This window comes from Sus scrofa, chromosome 13 (assembly GCF_000003025.6).
Source record: "Sus scrofa isolate TJ Tabasco breed Duroc chromosome 13, Sscrofa11.1, whole genome shotgun sequence".
NCBI classification, from domain to species: domain Eukaryota; kingdom Metazoa; phylum Chordata; class Mammalia; order Artiodactyla; family Suidae; genus Sus; species Sus scrofa.
In genome coordinates this window covers 76217163-76238598 of record NC_010455.5, presented here as the reverse complement: position 1 = coordinate 76238598, position 21436 = coordinate 76217163, and the positions used below count along the sequence as shown (strand labels likewise).

General features: G+C 47.7%; 1 protein-coding gene across 1 annotated transcript in view; it reads right to left on the bottom strand.

Annotated features, from left to right (window-relative positions):
- The window catches only part of EPHB1 (EPH receptor B1), a 446863-nt gene that overhangs the window by 112942 nt on the left and 312485 nt on the right, over positions 1–21436 (bottom strand). The window contains exon 5 of the mRNA XM_021069481.1: positions 18482–18817. Coding sequence (XP_020925140.1) covers positions 18482–18817 — 336 coding nt within the window. The remainder of the gene's footprint in view (positions 1–18481; positions 18818–21436) is intronic.

Below are 21436 nucleotides of genomic sequence, written 5' to 3'. Positions count from 1 at the left end.
ACTATGGAGCCTCGATTTCTTATCTCGGATTCTCCCGGACCATACATTTTATGTTTATGACATTCCTTGACCCTTTAATTTGATTACTGACTAAGTCAAGTTCAGAGGTTTCTCTTACCTATTCTGTTTTCCTTATTTGATGGGGGCATTTTCCCCTAGCAATTAAGCATCTCAGACTCCAAAATGTGTGAACAAATTGACGCTTTTTTCCCTAGGACAATGACTAAGTTCGAAAGCATTATCTTTGCTTATTAAAAATTACTTCCTAATATCTTCATTGATTTTTGTGTCAAAAAATTCTTTCAACAGCGATCACCGTAATCCATTTGGGGTTATAATAAATGATGTCAAAATCTTTTATTTAAGGCATCAAAAATATTTATCTGTAATTTTGAAGAAAAATAATAGCAAAATGCATACATTCAAAATTAAGTTGATCTATCGGAGTAAAATGTTTGAAGAGGTTATAAAAATATGGCATCTGGATTTTCAGGGTCCAGCAAATCTCATTTAAAGGGGAAAACAGTGTTGCTTCTACAGGGGGAAATCACATCAGGGATAGCTTTGCTCTGGGGCCACCCTGCACCTGCCCTAGAGCAGGGGTGCAGGTCACAGCTGAGTCCCCTCTACCTGGGCTCAGGTAACAAGTCCAGTAAGTATCCTGGAAGACAAATGGCTTCTCCAGTTAGGGGCTTTCCTATCTGAACATCCCGAGGAGGCTTTATGGAAAGGGAAGCCCGTTGCCTCCCTCACAATAGCTCATGCTGGGCAGTGTAGGGGAAAGGTTTACAGGGCGGGGTGGGGGAGGTCCTCACAGTGATCTCTCGGTGATGCAGCAGCCCCAGCCTAAACAGTGTGTATCTGAGGTTTATCCCCACTTCCACCATCGTGGCACTACTGTTTCTAAGACAAACACGCGTTACTTCATGGGTTGTGTCCACGTTTTGACTCTTGTGAATAATGCTGCCAAGGACATTCATGGACCCATGTTTGCATTTTTCTTGAATATATATGGAGGAACTGCTGGATCATATGAGCTTTTTTTTTTTTAGTTTTTTTTTAATGATTTTTATTTTTTCCATTATACTTGGTTTACCGTGTTCTGTCAATTTCTACTGTATAGCAAAGTGACCCAATCACTCTCTCTCTCACACACACACACATTCTTTTTCTCACATTATTCCCCATCATGTTGCACCATAAGTGACTAGATATAGTTCCCTGTGCTATACAGCAGGATCTCATTGCTTATCCATGGATCATATGTTAAAGCTAACCTCTTCTATTCTTTCCAGAATAGTATTTCCCAGCCAAATCATCCTTGGACTTACCACCTTCAGTCTATATCGCAGACCCTAGCTATGAGGAAAACAGGCGGCTTGTGGTGGAAAAGAAGAGTAAGGAGCCTGGGGTCCTAGCCTAGGGTGGGAGGACTCAGCAAAAATGGAGAAGGGCTGTGCTCAGGGCCCTACAGATGCTGCAAAGAGACATGGGTTCCTAGTCTGGCTCTGCCATCTGTTTGTTGTATGATCTTGGGTTAAGATTACTTAACATCTTTGGACCTCAGATTCTTCCGCTGTAAAACAGGACTATGAACCCTGATGTTATGAGACTCTTGGGTGTTCTGAGGCTGTGTGGTCCATTGCTTCTTCCAATTAGATCCAGTCTGCCAGGCCATGGGACTTGGCAACCACCCCAATGTCTCCTTGTGGGTCCAACCCTGCTCATAGATGCAAATCCATCCCTGGACATAGTTCCCCAAGGTAAATATGAAAACCACAATCCAGTGACGAGCCTTGGGTATTTGTTTGATAAACTTGAGGGGATAAATAAACATGTAAACCCAGTCAGAGTGGAGCGGTGAATAACAATGGGCTTGGAGAAAGGGCAGGCTAAGAGCTGGGTTCCCCAGAGGTTGGTGTGATAAATGCTCCAGAAGAGAGATGGTTTCCGGCAACATCTCACAACGACCTCAAGTTTTTCTGGGAAGTAATCTAGGGAATAAATGATGGGTGCCTTGTCCTTGAAGACAAGGGGAGACTGTGACTGTGGGGAGGGGATCAGTCATGCCCTCTGATGGTGTGACTCGGCCCACGCATCACGGATGTTCCCTGGGCTCTGTGTCCACCTTCCTCCTGGTCTGGCCACCTGCATCACCTTACACCTTATAGCTTGTCCCAACTCCCTTGTCCACCTCCAGGCCTTCTTTTTTTTTTTCTTTATAGGGCCGCACCTTAGGCATATGGAAATTCCCAGGCTAAGGGTTGAATTGGAGCTGCAGGTGCCAGCCTATGCCACAGCCATGGCAATACCGGATCCAAGCTGCACCTGTGACCTACACCACTGCTGTGGCAACACTGGATCCTTAATCCACTGAGCAAGGCCAGGGATCGAACCGACATCCTTATGGATACTGTGTAATGTTCTTAACCCACTGAGCCACAACGGGAACTCCCTGGGCCTCTTTAAAGTATACTGCAGCCAGACTAACCATCCCCAAGCTCATTTTACCCACTTCCCCTGATGCTCAACAACCTTCAATGGCTCCCCATTGGGAAATAATCTCAGCTCGTTCTCTAACATTTCACAATGTGGCAGCCACTGGCCAGTCCAGGCTACCTCCCACTGTTCCCTCTCAGGAACCCGCTGCTCTCATCTTGCCAGGTCCCAGCAGAACTCAGTTTTGGGGATCTCATCTTGCAGGACCACCCTCTATGGTCATCCTTCTCCATAACCCCACCAGCCTTCAAAGGTCATCAGGCCACAGGCTGCTCTGGCTTAGCTGCACCAGATCATGCCCATCAGAGTGCGCTTGCCCTCCTCCCCACTCAAAGTCCTTATTATAATTTTTTTTTTTTTGGTCTTTTTTAGGACCATACACGGGGCATATGGAAGTTCCCAGGCTAGGGGTTGAATTGGAGCTCCAGCCTGCTGGCCTACGCCACAGCCACAGTAATACCAGATCTGAGTTGCATCTGGGACCTACACCGCAGTTCACGGCAACGCCGGATCCTTAACCCAGTGAGTGAGGCCAGGGATCAAACCTTCATCCTCATGGTTACTAGTCAGATTCGTTTCCACTGCACCACAACAGGAACTCCTCAAAGTCCTTATTTTTAATAACTCTCACTGGGCTATAACTGCCACCTTGGGACACGGTGTCTTGGGATCTAACTTTCTAGATGCTCATCTCTGCTCTCCATCACGAAATAAACTCTTTAGGGCATCAGTCCTATTTTTAGAGTCTTCCTACTGTTTTCAGTCAAAGTTTGCCCTTTCCTAGAATGATTTCGGGCTTTTCCCCAAAGGCGCTGCAAGTAAAAGGGGTCAGAAAATCACATAATTGCTCCAAACATGGGCATTGGCCTTTAAAGGAGAAAGATGTGGAGGTAGGGGAGGTGGGATTTTGTGATTCTGCAGCCTGTACCAGGGAAGGACTACAGAGTGGGTCTGAATATAGCAGTCCCAGGAGAATGGGGATGCGTGGGCTTCTAGAAGGTGGAGGCAGAAACTGGGGAGGCTGGGGCCCTTCCCATCTCACTGGGATGTTGCAGCTGAAATGTCAGCCTAATAGGAATGTTTTTCCAATTTCTTTTCTTCTTCTTTTTTGTCTTTTTAGGGCCACACCTGCAGCATATGGAAGTTCCCAGGCTAGGGGTCAAATCGGAGCTGCAGCTGCCAGCCTACGGCCACAACCATAGCAATACCAGACCCAAGATGCATCTGTGACCTACACCACAGCTCATGGCAAGGCCAGATCCTTAACCCACTAAGGGAGGCCAGGGATCGAAACTGCATCCTCATGGATACTAGTTGGGTTCGTTACCACTGAGCCATGATGGGAACTCCTAACTTCTTTTCTTTTTAAGTGGTGGAATCCTTTCTCCCAAGAAAAGATTCCTTGGAGCACCAAGTGTGAAACAGAACAAAGTGTACTGCTCTGGGTGAATCAGAAGCAGGGGTGTCAGAACCCCAGGGCCAGTCCATTCCCTGTCTCCCCAGCCCAGACTCTGCAATGTTCACCAAGAGATCCAAAACTGCTGGACAGCCTCCAGAAGTCCTCTTGAGTCCTCAGATGAATGTCTGTGAATTCTGTGAATTCCTAAAAGGCATGAAGGGTGATGAGGATGGGAGTGAGGAGTTGGTGGGGGGGGGGTACTTTTTTCCTTACATGAAACACATCCTCAGAAAAATCCCCCAAATCAGTATTTAAATGTCAGCTAAAGATCAGGCCTAGTAATATTGATGACAAAGAAGAATTTGCACATGGGTGAATTGCGCAAATTATGGATTGTGCATAGAAGAATCCTGTTTCTTCTGACATTCCTATTCTAGGAAATAACTTTGTTGAGAAAATATTGCTTGGATAACAGGACGGGGAGTTTGAGGTTGGTAGGTGCAAACTATTACATTTAGAATGGATAAGCAATGAGGTCCTACTGTACAGCACAGGGAACTATATTCAGTCTCTTGGGATAGAACATGATGAAGATTGTATGAGAAAAAGAATGTGCGTGTGCATGTGTATGTATACACACACACGCATATATATATACGCACACACATGCATGAGACCGGTCACTAGGCTGTACAGCAGAAATTGGCACAACACTATAAATCAAGTATACTTTAATAAAAAAAAGTCATTTCATTGCACAAATATGCCTGAATTTTACATTAGGAAGCCTAACTCATTAAATATTTTTGGTGCAGTAACAATTCTGGTCAAAGTAGATTAAACAAATAAGCAATTAGTTTGGAGACTGGGTATGAATACAAAAGCAGAATTCATTACTTTTCTGTTTTCCCCTGGTGTGGACATTTGCTTCTTTGCTTTTGCTCTGGGCTATGCCTTGAGACGACCTTGACACCTGCTTCCAACTCCCTCTCTACCTTGAGTAACCTGGGGACAGAGGATAGCTTTGGTGGGTGGCATCAGTTCAAGACTTATGTAGAATATTGGCTGAGACTCATCAATGGGCTCAATGGAGTGGAGTGGGATGGAGAGTGAGAGCTTCCAGCCTGGGTGGCCAGGTCAGCTCCACACTCCCAGAGAGGCACCTCTTTCCCTGGTCCATCCACTAAGGGTTTGGTTCTAAGCCAAGGGTAGGCATGTAACAGTGGGGACTGGAGGATGGGGCTGCTCTGGGCATGAGGGTTTACAGCAGATAAATATTACCTGTGATGTGGGGTAGGCTTTTTATTAGGATCTTCTACCTGACCTGGCTAGCTCTCAAAATGTGCTCCCAGATTAGCATCTCCTGGGAACTGGTAAGAAATGCAGAATCCTGAGCCCCACAGCCAACCTGCTAAATCAGAAACCCTGGAAGAGGGGCCCAACAATCCAAGTTTTAACAAGCTCTCTGGGGGATTGCGATGCCAGCTCAAGTTTGAAAACAGTTTGCCTAGAAATCTAAAACCAGAATGTTAAATTTTATTTTTTAATGGTTGCCTTGTGATTTTATTTCTCCAATGACATTAGATATCCATTAAATAATTTTTTTATTAAAGTATAGTTGACTTACAGTGTTGTACCAATTTCTGCTGTACAGCAAAGTGACCCAGTTATACATATATACATACACACACACACACACACACACACACACACACACATTCTTTTTTTCATATTATCTTCCATCATGATCTTTTCCCAGAGATTGGATATAGTTCCCTGTGCTATACAGTAGGACCTCATTGCTTATCCATTCTAAATGTAATAGTTTGCACCTACCAACTCCAAAGTCCTAGTCCATCCCACTCCTTCCCCATTCCCTTTGGCAACCATAAGTCTGTTCTCCATGTCTGTCAGTCTTTTTCGGTTTTGTAGATACATTCATTAGTGCAATATTTTAGATTCCGCAGATAAGTGATATCATATGGTATTTGCCTTTGTATTTCTGACTTACTTTACTTAGTATGTTAATCTTGAGTTGCATCCATGTTGCTGCAAATAGAATTAGTTCATTCTTTTTTATGACTGAGTAGTATTCCATTAGTGTGTGTGTGTGTGTGTGTGTGTGTGTGTGTGTGTGTGTGTGTGTATCACATCTTGGTTTTTTTTTTTCATTTTTTTTAATTGAAGTATAGTTGGTTCGCAGTGTCATGCCAATTTCTTCTGTACGGCAAAGTGACCCAGTTATACATAAATATATAAAATCCTCTTCTTATCTTCCATCATGCTCTATCCCCAGAAACTGGATATAGTTCTCTGTGCTGTACAGTAGGACTTCATTGCTTAGCCACAGAATGTCAAATTTTAAAAGGACATCTGAAGTTATTCAGTTTTCTGTCAATTCTTATAATTTATAGATTATAGCACTGAGGCCAGAGAGAGAAAGTGGCTTCCCTGTGTCCCCAGCAGGCTAGCGCAGAGAGTGCAATAGCCTGGATCCTATCCCTGAGACTGATGTGGGCTCCCTCTAACCCCCTCAACACTCAGCACCCAGCTTTTCTGAGCCTATGGAGGATGCCTAGCTTGGGGAGGGTGTGCAGTCAAGGTCACAGCATTCATGGATGGACACTGCTCTCTGGGACTCCACAGAGGGGGACATATGCAGAGCCCTGGAGGAGGATGAGGCAGTCTGCCTTATGTGGTCCTGGGGTCCCTCTGCCCTTTAGGTCATGCTTGCCTGGCACTTTCCCACTGCTCCATCCTCCTGATCATGGAACCAGAAGGTACACCAGAATAAGGCAGTGAACCTGAATGCTGTAGGAGGCTGTGAAGGGGTGTGTGAGCAATGGGGGTTCCTGCCAGGTGGTGCCATCCTAGGCAGGGACACCAGGGTGGCCTTGAGGGCCATAGCTCTGCCTTTTACAGGCTTGTCAGCCTTCCTGGTGTGGGGCCAGAGTGCTGGCATCTCTGGTTTGTTGAATGTTTGTTCACAGAAGGCAGTTCCAGCTCTGAAGAGGCCACAGCAGAGAGCAAAGGACAGCTGGGGTGCCCAGTTACTCCCTGGCTCTCACCCACATGTGTTTTGCAGGGCACCTAGCACCACCACCCAAAGCCTGACATCATGGCCACCCACACCAGGCAGGGGAGCTGTGCCAGCAGCCACTGTGACCAGCCTCCCTGGGTCTGGAGGTCTGTTTTCTGCCCTTAGGGCTGAGAGCCCTGCTCCTGCAGGCAGGTTTCCATGTGCAATGCCCAGCTGTGAGCCCCTCTGCACACCACCATCCCCAAAACCTTCCAGGCCTCCTTCCCCTTGACCCTGACTTCCTCCTCCACCAGCTTGAACACCCCAGCCCCAGGCCCTGCAAAACCACTGCTCAAGAATCAGGAAACCACCCGGCTCTTCCCAGAACCTCCATGCCTGCCTTGAGGAACAGCAGCATCCCCACAGATACCTTTGCCCTGCAGTTCTTTCAAGTGTGGCAGGTTGTGACTTTACACCCAGCACACCTCAGGGTCAGAAGGGGCCTGTGTCCTCCTCGTGCCCATCCACCACGGCTCAGCATCTCCTGAACTTTCAGTACCAATACCCTTCAACTGGGCTGTTGCTTCCTCCCTGAGCTTAGGGCGGCTATGTGCTCCCTTCCACCATCACGCCCTACCTTACTGACGCTTGGGCTTCTGTCTCTGTCTTCTCAGTCCGAGCCTTTCCCTCCCATGGGTGCCTCCAACGTCCACCTGAACAGCACACACTCACTTCCGCAGCCCCCACAATTCCTCCATGTCCGTCCCTTCCTGCCAGACAGGTGGACATGGTGGCCCCACCTGAATTTGCTCAATTTTCAAAACCACATAGTCAAGCACTTTTTTTGGCTGTGCCTGCAGCATGCAAAAATTCCCTGGTGAGGGATTGAACCTGCCCCACAGCAGTGACCTTAGCCACTGCAGTGCCAACACCAGATCCTTAATCCTCTGAGCCACCAGGAAACTCACCCAAGCACTCTTCTTGAAGGCAAGCATCCTGCCCACGGCAACCTTTGATGAATCCACTGCAACTCTTGGCCTCATGTGACCTTCTTGGCCTCTGCTTCCTCCCAGTGCAAAGCCCCCTCTAAATTTATACCCACATCATCCAGCTCAGGTTCTATTTTGCAATAGTGTCATTGACAATACTCCCCCTTAACCTCAGGCATGAGTTGCCTTTATCTTTCCAACCAGCAAAACTCAAATAGCGAGAGACCCACCATCCTCTTCCTCTAGGGTCTTCTCTGAGCAGCCAGGCACTGCTGAGAAGGCCACGGAGCAGGGCAAATGGGCGGTTTTGTAAATATAAGATCACCAACTTCAAATGAGCCTTCAAAACATTTTCTGGACATGCTGGATTTCTCTGGTCAATTCCATCTCCCATTCTCTGTAATGGACTGCCACATATTTTTTATCCTCCTGCAACCTTTAACCCCAATGCCTCCTCTGTCACTCTCAGCGACCAAGCTTATCTCTCACCTACAGAGAAGAGAAAAGCCTGAGTGTCCAACTGCATATTTAATACCTCGATGTGGGTACTCAAAATCTTCACAAATCACACATGCGCAGAACCGAACCCAGCCTCCCCTGGGAACACCCCACTACCACCCGGCATGTTGCCCACGTATTTTCAAACCATCCGCTCATTCTCCTGCTTTGGTTTCTTTGTTTTCCATGTTAACTGTTTGTAAGAGAGCCCTAGGAAAGCTGCTTATCAAGCCAGACTTCCAGGGCCCCCACCGCAGAGCTGTGGGCCTGTGGGAACACGGTTCACCTATGCCTCTCAGGAGGCACCCACTCACCGTCCCTAAGCCCACCTCCCTGCTGAACTGCAGCATCTCCTTGGCAGCCTCAAGGCTGCCTGTCTGTGCCTTGAACCTCAATGACGCTCCTGCAAAGCCACTTGCCCTCCTGGTCCTCACTCCCTTCTAGGGCATCAGATGAGCCCGCAGACACCCGGAGGTCCTGTCTCCACCCAGCCCCCGACAGCCCCACTCCTCACAAGCTTCCCTCCCCACATGCAGACTTCTTCCTGCAAACAAATGCCAGCTGCTGGGTTACGGGTGCCACCAGACTGTGTACATTATATCAGGCTGGCTTGGGCATCCAGGGACAGAGGACACCATGCCCAGGTGCAGGTATTACTCAAGCAGTGAGACTTGGTCTTTTGCCTTGGGAGCCCTCAGTCTATCAGGAGAAATACAGCCCAAGCACACAAACAACTCGTGCGTATTCAAGAACTCCTTGTGCCGGCCTTATAGCTAGTACAGCTCAGAGAAGGACAATACACACATCAGGGTTTTCAATGGGGTGGATGAGGCCCCAGGGGCATGAATGGATGCTTGTTCCCTGAGCTCTTCCAGAGAGATAAAGCATCTGCCCTGTCCAGAAGAAAGAAAGAAGGGAAGATAGGAAGAAAGAAGGAAGGGAGGGTAGGAGGAAGAAAGGAGAGAAAGAAAGAAGGAAGGAAAGAAAGGAAGGAAGGAAGGAAGAAGGGAGGGAGAAAGGAAGGGAAGAAGGAAGGAAGGGAGGAAAAAAAAGAAAGGAAGAAGAAACACACATTTCAAATGCCCAGGGCTCAATTCTATAGCTGATGTTGTCCTGAGACTCAGCTCTCAAGGGGAAACTGATCCCAAGGCCTGGGGGGCTGGCAAAGAGTCCCCCTTGCACTGGAAAATACTTGTAGTCCAGCATTGCTTTTATTTATCCAGAACATTTAATGTGCCTTTTTTCCCCATCTTTCACATCCGCTCAGAGAAGATGTTAATTTTCTGAAATTAAACACTTAGCTTGATTACTGTTTTGTTAATTGCTGCATTCAAAAACCCCTGGTGCTCCTGCCTGTTTAACATGGATGGTGCTGTGAAAATGATAGGCGCGGAGCTGGCGTGCAGGTGGACAGACAGCAGAGCTGGAATGCCACTCTGTTACCCCTACTTGCGCCTGCTCCAGCAGCTGGGGCCCCGCCTTCAGGGGAAGGGGAGCCCGAGCCTGAGCAGAGTGTCTCCCACAGGGCCGTGTTTTAGGAGGACAGTGCACCCAGGAAGTCCAGTCTCACCAACATCTGGGAGAACATCTGGGTGGTCTTAAGCACCTGCCCAGAGATGCCTGAGGAAGGGAAGACCACCGAGAGAGCACAAAGCCACACCATTGGCTGATGCCTGACATGAGTTTATTTAGTAACTTAGTAACTCATTCATTTGAACATTTCTTTTTTATTTTTCTTTTTATGGCAGCATCTGCAGCATATAGAAGTTCCCAGGCTAGGGGTCAAATCAGAACTGCAGCTGCCAGCCTTCCCCACAACCACAGCCACACCAGATCTGAGATGCATCTGGGACCTGCTGCGATGTTGGATCTTTAACCCACTGACCAAGGCCAGGGATCGAACCCACATCTTCATAGAGACAACGTCAGGATCTTAACCTGCTTGAGCCACAATGGGCTCACAATGAACATTTCATAAATGCGGTGATTTCAGGCAGCCAGCTAGACACTAGGGAACATCAGCCTCTCAGATGGGTCCAGGACGCCCTCTCACAGACCTGACATTTGTCAGAGGAGCGAGGAGCAGACACTTCACTGGACTCCTCCCTCCCACCCCCTGTGCCTTGGCTGCGAGGCCAACAGAAACCATCTCGTAATCCAACAAGAGGTTCCCTCGGTAATGAGGGTGATAACAATCTCACTTGGACTTTGAACAGGGGAGGGAATTTAGTCCATCTCATTGCCAGCAGCCCTGTTTTCACTTAACAAGCCATGTACTTAGAATGTCTTGCCCAAGATGGAGTAAAATGAACAACTAGGTCCCCGGAGCCCACGGGGCCCTCCAGTCATCCTCAGAGCAACACAGCTGTTCTCAGGCTGCTAGCATCACCAGGCGCTGCTCAGGACCTGGAACAGGGAGCGTTCCTACGTCCAACTACTGGGTGGCCCAGCACGTGATGGCTATCCATGAGAAGTTCAAGTTGGTCAGGCAGGGAAGGTGAAGCTATCCCACCCAGTGTAGCAAAAACTGCCCTGGATTGAAATGCTCTGTGGCAATGGCATGTGGTCATACCCTAACTTTTGCAAAGTGAGAGCTGGCACCATAGCAGGTTGTGGTACCCAGAGCCCAGCTAAGGACTCCATGGGTGACTTTCTGGGCCTCTGATCCCAGTCTCAGTGAGTGCTAGGGAACAGAAGGTAAGCTCCCCCAGGCATAGGCTCTTGTCTGTGCTGTTTGCCCCGTGTTCCTTGTGCCTGGAGCCGTGAATAACACACAGAAGGTCTTGATAAATATTTGCTGAGTGAGTGGGAGCCCCTAGAAGCAGGAGCCAATGAGTCAGCATGTGGAAAACAGTCACAAAGACTGGTGAATGACTGAATACATTTCCAAAGTTAATGCGCTTAAACACACACACACACACACACACACACACATCCTTTGAATGGGGTTGAATCTCACTGTGTTTCCCCGAGTGCATCAGGGCTCATAGGAACATCCTAAGACCAAGCTTTCCTTCTAGGAGCCACAGAGGAGGAAGACTTGGTCCCCTGGCTGACCTGGAAGAATCACCTGCCCATCTGTGGACCACCAGGATGTATTCTGATCACTACACATCAAGCAAACATTTATATACCAAAGCTTATAGGCAGGGACTAAAGACCTGGCAAATATTTATCCAGGCTCAGCGCCTAGGGCTGTGTGTCCCATCCCTCATGAAGCTCAGGTAGGTTGGAAAGTCTGATTCTCTGCAGAGGCCACCATCTAGTGGAGAACCCAAAGCTGCCTGCAGTGGAAGGTCATGACTCTGGTGAAGGGCAATGCTACTGCTGACCTGCTCAGCTCATCAGACAACAATCCCTGTTTGCAAAGGGTGGGACCTCTCCGAGGCTGCTTGGAAGTTCCTTCTCAAGGCCGGGACTGAACAAACAATAAAAACAACACTTTGGGAATTAACAATGAGAAAAAAGCAATGAAGTAGACTATGAAACTGAATTAAGAGCAGTAAAATTTTCATTTACTTATGTTTTTTAACTTTTCCTTATTGACTTCAATGAAAGTTTTCTTTAAAGTCATTCCCATCTTTTTGAAGTTCTGACTTAATCTTTTCTCTGCTCTAGAGCGAATTTCACCTGCTAATTTCCAATGAGACCAGCCCTTAAAAATGAACTAGATTCAACATCTGGATCTTAACGCTCTAAATTTTTACAGGCAGTGGTGTAATATTGTTTTAATATTTAATTTTGAGATTTACATAATATCTTTCCTCCAAAGAGCTCAATATATTGCAATATCATAAAATTCCTTTTCCTCTTCAAAGATTATTCTTTATGCATGCAAATACTATATTTAACCAAGGAATAATGCAAATTAGGGGATTGTTCAGAGGAATTGGTGAGCTAGGTAATTCGTTTGTGGGAAAAGCAGCGTCTCTGAGTGACTTTAATTGTGTAGGAACTTCAAGATGCCTTAAAAATGGACAAACGGCAGGGGCTTGTGACAATTAACACAGCAGTGAAGTATTTTTTAAACAAAATTAAGTAACGGCTTGTGCGTGGGTTGCGGGCGCAGTGGCTGTTTGCATTCCGCATGGATCGGCACAGCAGGCCATACATGAGCTGTGTGCAATATAAACGTCAAATATAAATGCTGCCGACGCGTCATGCAAGTAAGGTGCAAGCGCTGCTTCCCCAAACATACAATAAAGAGAGACCGCCAGGCTCCTTGGGAGGCAGCAAGAGCCTGTGCCGGTGCATACATTCTGTTCCATTCCTGCTCTCTTCATTAACTCCCCAGGACGCAGATTTCACTGCTCTCCTTTCTGCTGTCTACTTCCTCCGGGAAGAATGGGTCAACTGATATCTGCCATTTATCTGATCTAGATGACATCAGTCCCAAACAAAGAGCCCGGGGGCCTTGGAAGTAAACAGCCTAGGGGAAAAAAAAAAAAAAAAGTCCAGCAAATTGCTCTCAGGTTCAGGACACATTCTCAGCAATGATGCTTATCTCCCAGTCCATCACATGGTTTGCAAAGTGATTTTCTATCCCCTGTCTCATTTGCTGGTCACACAGCACTAGGAAGCAGGTGTCATTATTCCCACCTTACAGTTGAAAAGGAGGGATCATGGCAATTCAAGGCCCTGCAGAAGTCACATGAGGAGCAGAAAGAGGAACCAACCCCAGGACTCCCCTCCCCCCTGCACTGCTGCCACCGGGAGTCAGGGAAGATGACTGCCCCATGGTGCAACACAGCACACGCACCATTCAAGCTTGGGTAAATCAGATTAGCCCTCTGAATCAGGGGTTGCGAACCACAGCCAAAAGGCCAAATGCAGAATTGGATTTGCCTGGCTCTCAAGTGTTTTGAAATTTTCTAATTAGTTGTCAACATTTTAAATCTGGATTTTCAGCTTTGAAGGTCTGGCAGCACTTGCTGGTGCTGAGTCGGGGGCAGCTCCAGGGGAGCACTTGCTGGCGTTGCCCAGGTTCACTTCCCTGTGGTCCCCACCACACCCGGTGGCCTGACTCCTGGCCCTGCTGTGCTCCTCTCCATTTACCTGCCTGGCCTCACGGGTCTTCGAGTATGTTCTCTTTGGCTTAGATGGTCCCGAATTTACTGACTTTATTTTATCACACTCCAAGTTGACTTTATAGATGGGCTGGGCTGATTTGTCTTATTTATTTTTTCCAAGATTTCCTCGGAGGTCCTCTTTCCCAGCTCTGATATTCTGAGTCTAGTTGGCAGAAAAGAGAGGTAAAGTTTGTCATTCACTTTAATGCTCCCTGACAGCCAGATGATCCGGCCATCAGTCTGAACCTGGGGCCAGGTGCCAGAGAGTGACTGCAGGAGTTAGTGGTGATAACAACCTCTCCGCAGATCTCTTGGCCACTGGAACAGAGAGAGTTCCACCTGATCTGGTCTATTTTAAACTCCAGGCAGCTGTATTCAGTGCAAGACTGCATCCCTAAGGACCTCACGTAAATCTGAGCTTGCATAATTCATGACCATCCCTGACCAAAGATGATGGACATTTTTTTGACAGCTAAAGTGGCCCAGCTATGTGGCAATAGCTTAGAGGGAGCTTATGACTTACACGGCTCACCATAATGCGATTTTTGATCAGTCTGAGGATAAAATGGCCACAAACCTGAGTATGAAACCCAGAAACATCATTTCGCAAATTGGGAGATGCTGAGTACATTCCAAAAGCACTCTGACCCTGGTTTCTTCAAATGACCCAAATCATTTTTGTAAAGAACTCTGAAGGGGGTTGGCACATGGGAAGTGCTCAAAAATGGTAGGACTTTGCCCCTGCCTACAGGCTGGGTGGGGATCCTATCCTGATACTCACCAAGTGATACAGGATCTTTGAGCAGTCTGACTGTATATTTGACTGGAGTCATCACAAAAGGAGATGAAAGCTCTCTGGAACTCGGGATTCAAAAGACCCTTTGGCATCCACCCCCATTGTGCTTATTTCTGAAGGAAGAACTATATGTAATGTGTGCCCAATGGACCACAAAATGACTACAAAATCTCCTTAGATCACAACCCTGGGGCCAAGAGAAGCCTACTGGTGACTTTCTCTGACAAACTAATGCCTACAACCATAAGCCTTTTTGTCGGGCACCAAATCAGCTAAGATGAGCTGCCGGCCTCCATGGGGCAGGACTCACAAGAGCAACATGATGCAGCATCGATGATGCACATCAGGAAAGAAGAAAGAAAAGCATGACATTCTGCCTCTGCTGCACAGTGAGGATGGTGCGCCCAGCCACAGATGTGGTCCAGAGCTCCTCAATAAAGGACGGACCAGTCCAGAGCACTGAGCAGCCTCCCAGCAAAGAGTCTGATGTTCAGATCAAGTCCAGAATCCTTGGCAGCCAATTTGTCCACCCGCCTCATGTGACCCTTACATCCGTTGTCAGGATCCAATTCACCTTGGGAACAACTTGTACCCCTGGACAAACGCACACCTATCTCCCATCTCCACTCAGAGAGAGAAGGAAGCCTTTAGTGTGTTAGTACTACAGAGAAAATTGTGGAAGGATAACCAGGCTGCATACTGGGGTCCCCTCCTCTCAGTAGGATGGCATTGGTTGGCTCTGAAAAACCTCTGTACCCAGAAGCTATGACATGGAGTGCCAGAGGGACTGGCCACCTCTTAGGGAAAGAAACAGAAGGCAGAAACAGAATGGACGTGTAACTGACCCTTTTCTAATCCTCAATTTCCCAAGCCCCTTTGAGTCTCTGCTTCTTTATCAGAAGAATGGGAGCAATAATGCACAATTCACAGGGTAATTACAAAGATCAAATGAGTCCGCACATTCCAAAATCTGCTATCAACTCAAAAGAAACACAAGCATGAGGTGTTAACTATAACTATAACTCACCTGCTCTTCCTTTGGGACCCAATCAATAGCCCTCCACTCTTTTCAGTTTGGGCTGCTCCAGACACAGAATAGATAATAAATGCTTAGCAGTTGACTTAATGATTGATTCCAGGACTGCTCTTGGTCAAATTCTTTACCTGCCATCTACCTACTCATGACCCAAACAGCAAGACAGGTGTGGCCACAGGAACTGAGAGGGGGCACACTATCCTGCCCTCAGGATGGGGGGCAGGGTCAACCTGGATCTCACCCAGAGGGAGATAGCTCAGGGGTGCCCTGGGAAGGGGACAGACATGTCCTGACTTCTTGGTGATACAGAGGTTCATTCCCCTTCATCCCTTAATGGACCTACCTGAGTCATTAAGGTTTTATGATGCCTCTCATTTAGTTTCCCTTTCAGTTCTGATAAAATGTGGAGCTTCCATTCATGTTTCTAAACTCTTCTTGCAGAGGTACAGGCCTAAGTGTTGCTTTGGAAAGTTCTCTTTTTAAACAAATGATCTCTTGATTGAAAGTAAATACTCAGGAGCTCCTGTTGTGTCTCAGTGGGTTAAGAATCTGACTAGTATCCAACCAAGGATGCATGTTCGACCCCCACCCTCACTCAGTGGGTTAAGATCCAGCATTGCTTCGAACTTCAGCGGAGGTCACAGATGTAGCTTGCACCTGGTGTTGCTGTGTCTGTGGCACAGGCCTGTACCTGCAGCTCCAATTCAACCCCTAGCCTGGGAATGTCCACATGTTGCAGGTGCAGCCTTAAAAGAATGGAAGGAAGGAAGGAAGGAAGGAAGAGAAAGAAAGAAAGAAAGAAAGAAAGAAAGAAAGAAAGAAAGAAAGAAAGAAAGAAAGAAAGAAAGAAAGAGAAAATATGCATTCACCTGTGACTCACCACAGCAGGACCATGGCACCATGCTCCTCAGAGATCCATAGTCCCCAGATGAGAAACCACTGGTTAACCTGACCTTGATTTTATAATAATCTTGTGCCATCAAGAAGCAGCAGCAACCTTATCTCATTAACTGTAAACTTTCTGATACCCAAATTCCAGAATTTCCCAAGAGAAACCATAGACTGGATGGTGACAATGGGGCTGGGACCCCCAGATCAGGGAAGATTAAGAATAAAGGGCCCCTCAGAGGGGGAACAGTGGGCATGAGAGATGCTCCTGGAGTGGCAAATGGGTGAGGACAAAAAGAAATGTTTGTAATATTGGGAGTGCAGGGTCCCTGGTAGGAGCCCTGGTCCCTCGGCCCCACTACAGCCTGGGAAAGTGCAGATGGCAAGATGAGCAGATGGGCAGGTTCGGGAATAGCAGGGTGAGGAAAGGGAGGGGCAGAAATCAAAGCAAACCAATATAAGTGGCAGGTTTGTTCACACATGCTTCGAGAGGGAGAAAAGACAGCCAAGCCCAGTGTAACATGACAGCCTGGCAGGATTATTATTCCCAGAAGCTGGGACACTAAAATATTTCAGCCAGTTTTCTGCCTTAAACTCTCCAAGGGAAATACTGCTAACAAAGGCTGCCCATGTTCCGTGCTCACCATGAGACAAAAATTACCATTCTCTTCTCTTTGGCTAAGACAGGCTGTCACAACCTTTGTCTCCATGGCACCAGGGCTGTGGTCACCAGCTGGAGGCTTCCACACTTCCACTCTTATTTTCTCACCACACACGTATGCATGTAAACACGTGACCACACCGATACATACAAACAGGAACACACACACACACATATGCGCGCGCACACACACACACTCACAGCAACAACGCAGCCATCTGGACAGCCACGCTCTCCTATGACACCTTTTTTTCTTCTCAGTTCTGACAGCTTAAACCTAAGAATCATCTGCCATCAAAGATGCCTGGTATTAAGAGAGGCAGGGCGAGTCTGAGGATGGGGAGGGGCGGGGTGGGAAAGGAGGGAGAAGGCTAGAAGAGGTCCAGAACTGGAAGCTACGTGGAGGGAGAGAATGCAAAGAAAAACGTGCAAGAGAAGCGCTTGACTCCTTCGAGCCCACTAACAAGCTGCCCTTTTAGAATTTGTTGATTGAGAAAAATCCACAATTCCAAAAAAGATCATGGTCCACTGCCCACAACCCCCATCACTGCCTACAGATCTCGTGAAGTCCACTTCCCCCCTGCACCCCCTTACATCTTCACCCCAGGAGAGAGATTGCTCATTTATCAGTAACTCCTTTGGTATTGACTGCACGTGGACAGCACGCGATCCTTAGAACACACCACCTTGCAGCTCTGTACTTTGTGTCTATGCCCTGGAAATCCATAAGCTAATGAGTTTCATGGGAAGAACCATGGCATTCAAGTATCACTGTAACCCTCCCCGTGTCCAAGCCACAGCTTCACCCACAGTAGATGCCAAATGACTGTCCCTTAATAATGAGTGCATAAATAAATAAATGAGTGAGTACATGAATGGACTGGTTAAATGGACATAAAAAGAAATGGGTCGTTGCAAGAGGTGTGAAAAGTAATAAAGGGAAAAGGTCAGGAGAACAAAAGATATAGAGAAAAGACAGGAACATGTGTTCTGGGCTGTGCACGCCACAGGAGGTACTGGCCATCGGCGTGATCTATTACCAACTAGCTGAAGTCTCCGTAACCACGGAGCATTCATCTGAGCAAGCTGTAAAGAGAATGCATGCTTGAATCACATGAGTTTAATTGAAAAATAATATATGGAGGCAGTACTGACTATCACGTGATTTCCAGGAAGTTTCTTTCACTGGGTTTTCTACTAAAGAAGGCACTGGGGTTCTCAAGATGGTACATCCATCCCCTCATCCCCTGACCCACCCATCTCTCCATGTGACCATCCATTTACCACCCATCTGCCTATCTGTCCTTCCATCCCTCCAAGGACAGGTGTTGCATCCCAGCTGGATGTGCAGAGCACTGGGTCCTACTCTGGTTTGGAGCTACATCTTTGCTTTGGTACGGCGTCAAGATAATCCCTTAGAATCCAGTTCACTCTCGGAAGTGAAACTCCACACCCATTTCCTCCATGGTCACACATGCCCATCGCCTGATCCCTCCCCGCCAGGGAGGAGGTCCGAGGGCAGACGAACAGCATGGGTGCAGCTGCAGCTTGGTTCCTGCACAGAGACGGCAACGAGCCAGCCCAAAAGACCAGACGGCAGAGAGAGCGCTGAAGACTCCGGACTTACCAGCTTGGTTTGTGGTGATGTTGACAGAGACGTGCTGCGGGGGGAAGGGACTCTTGCTGGACACCCCATTGACGGCCTGGATGTCGAAGGTGTAGGGGGTGTGGGCCCACAGGCTGCTGATGGAGACGCGGCACTCGGTCAGGCCTAGCTGCCTGGGCACAAACTCCACATTGTCGTCGCAGCGGGAGCAGCTCCGGCGGTCCGCCCGGCACTTTTTACAGATGATGTTGTAGGTCACATCATCCCTCCCACCGGTCTCCCGAGGAGGGTGCCACTCCAGAATGATGGATGTCTCGTTGACGATGGAGATGACGTTGCGGGGGCCGGAGGGGACACCTGAAGGGAGACCAGGACTCGGTGAGGTTAGGTGGAAGCTTTCTTGCCCAGCATTTCTCTATCTGCCTTTGGTATGTTCCCATCCTCATCACATACACCATCCCCTCTCGTCCCTCAACCCCAAATTTCCACGCTCCAATTCATTCTGAGAAAAAAAAAATAATAGAGATGAACACCCATCCCCAAATCCCCTTTTAGTCATCACCTCTTGGGCTTTCCTTCTTTGAATCATTATGTGCCAAGGGAGAGGGGGATGGAGGACCTGGGTGCAAGCCCTTTTGTTCTCAAGACCTAGCTGCATCCCCCAGCAGGCTTTAGCATCAATAACATGCATGTATAGCGGGCACTTCTTGGATTCCTTGTCTCTCCTTAATTGGTTTGGAACTCAAGAGTAAAGGGTTGGAATGACCCCCTTAAGCCCCAACATATCCCAGCATCCAGCATAAGATCTCACCCAATCTGGGATCTCTGTGGTGTGTGCACAGCAGTGGGAGCATTTCTCTGTAGGACAGGCTGCCAGAACATCTGGAGGGATGAATATTCACATTGCACAAGCCTGAGTGCATGAAGACCCAAGCCAGGTTAGGTGGGAGATTCCCTTGGCCACCATTTTTGACCCCATGACATGAGAAGAGCACAGGGGTTTCCCAAAAACTCTGCTAGCTCCTTTGCAGGCATTTAATCCCTCCAAGAACCCTATTGGGAAGATAGGATAATTAACTACATTTTAGAGCAACACTGAGAATGGGAACTGGCTGTAGATCATGTGGTCTCTGAGAATCAGAGTCAGTAAGGACACCACGCCTGCTTGATTCCAAAGTTCACAGTCTTCACTAGAGCCCTGTGATGCCTGCTAGTGAAGCTATCTTCTCCTACCATGTGAAAATCTGGCCTTACACTAATAAGGCACTCCAAATGTTGGTGGTCAGATGTGTTTGTGGATAACAGGAGATCTGAACAGACTGACTTTCTTACGAGCCAGCCAGGCTCACTGGAACTCAAGGAGGACGAGGCTGAAATACCTTTCTGGCAAAGGCTGAAATGTCTTGTTGCAAAGAAAGCCTGCTACCTAGTAGGAAGGCAAAATGTTGCTGAATTAATGGCCGCAGTCCTGAGCACCTGGAGATTAAATTGGAAGGTCTCCTTCCCAAGAACAGAACAGATCATAGAGTCAGGTGCCCAGGCTGAGCTCTGCTTATCCTCAGTATCTCCCTAATGGACATGCACCCTGCCTGGAAGCCCCACTTCTAAACGGCAGGTCTGCTGGAGCCGCTGCTCTGGATAGTAATGCATTCAGCATTAACGCACGTGACCGTCGCCAGATGAACGAAGACATGTGTAAAGCGGTTCATGCTGGGGACAGGAATCAAATGCCCACACACAAAACGAGGGAATAACAACAAGGTCGGGGGGCACCTGGGAAGGATTCTGTGTTGAATCAGTCAACAGCAAGCAGCTAGAGCAGAAAGCAAATACGAAATTGGATTCTATTAAAACATGAAAGAAAATCAGTACTGTACTATAGAAAGCCCATTAAGGCCTGAGCTAAAGCACGACTTTCATGCACGCCTGTGACAGGGCAGGATTCATGAAGCATTTTTACTCAAGTCTTGCAAACAGCATTCAAGAATTCCCCACCTATTTGCCCAGAAATAAACATCCATCTCTTTCCGAAACAGCACACAGCAAGTCCTGGGCAGGCAGTTGGGACTGCCCTAGGTGGGCTTTTACTGGGCCTGGCTAGTGTCATCTGACACAGCACTATTCATTAGTGTCCATATTGGCTGGTGACCACCCACCTCTCCCATCCTTTGGAGACCTTCTCCACATCAATTACCTCCACTCTCCCTTGAACTTCAACTTCATCCTCTCCCCTGACTCCACCTTCTCCATATGAACTTGCATAAGTCATTGCCATTTTAAAACTAAAACGCAGTCGCCTGGTGTTTCTTTGTTCATATTATGTGTCCTCGCTTCATTCTCCAGCCAAGCTTTCTCAAAGTAGAGTCATCCTTGCGGGCTGTCCTCTCTCCCTATTCAGCCAACTGCAGCCTGATTACTCTCCCTCGCTCCTCTGCCACACTGGCTTTTTTTTTTTTTTTTTTTGCCTCCTACTTGACAAATCCAGGGAACAAAATTAGGTCCTTACTCTCCTGAAACCCTGTGTTGTCACCAACCAGAACCATGTTGGGGAGCCCGACACATGGGCTGTCAGCTCATCTCCCTTTTCTTGGATCTTTTCCTTCCTCTCTCCCCTCCACCCCACATCAATGAGTCTTGCCTATTCAATTCTCTGACTTCTCTTTGCATCTCTCCCATCCATTCCCTTCTGCCAGGATGTGAGTTCCAAAATGGACAGGGGATCTTAGCACTTTCTGCTCTCACCCCAGTTATACAAAGCTTTACCCTCCTTTCTGTGACCTTTGAGTCCCCACGTGGTCTTGCTGTTCTTGATCTCATCTCTGGCCACTTGGCCCTTAATCCTCACATTGTGACCAACAAGAAGATTCCTGTGTTGCCCTGTGCATGCTAAATTCTCTTCACATCCTGGGCCTCTGCACTGCATTCTCTCTTCTGTCAGGAATTCTTTTCCGTCGATCAACTTGATGAGCTCCTACT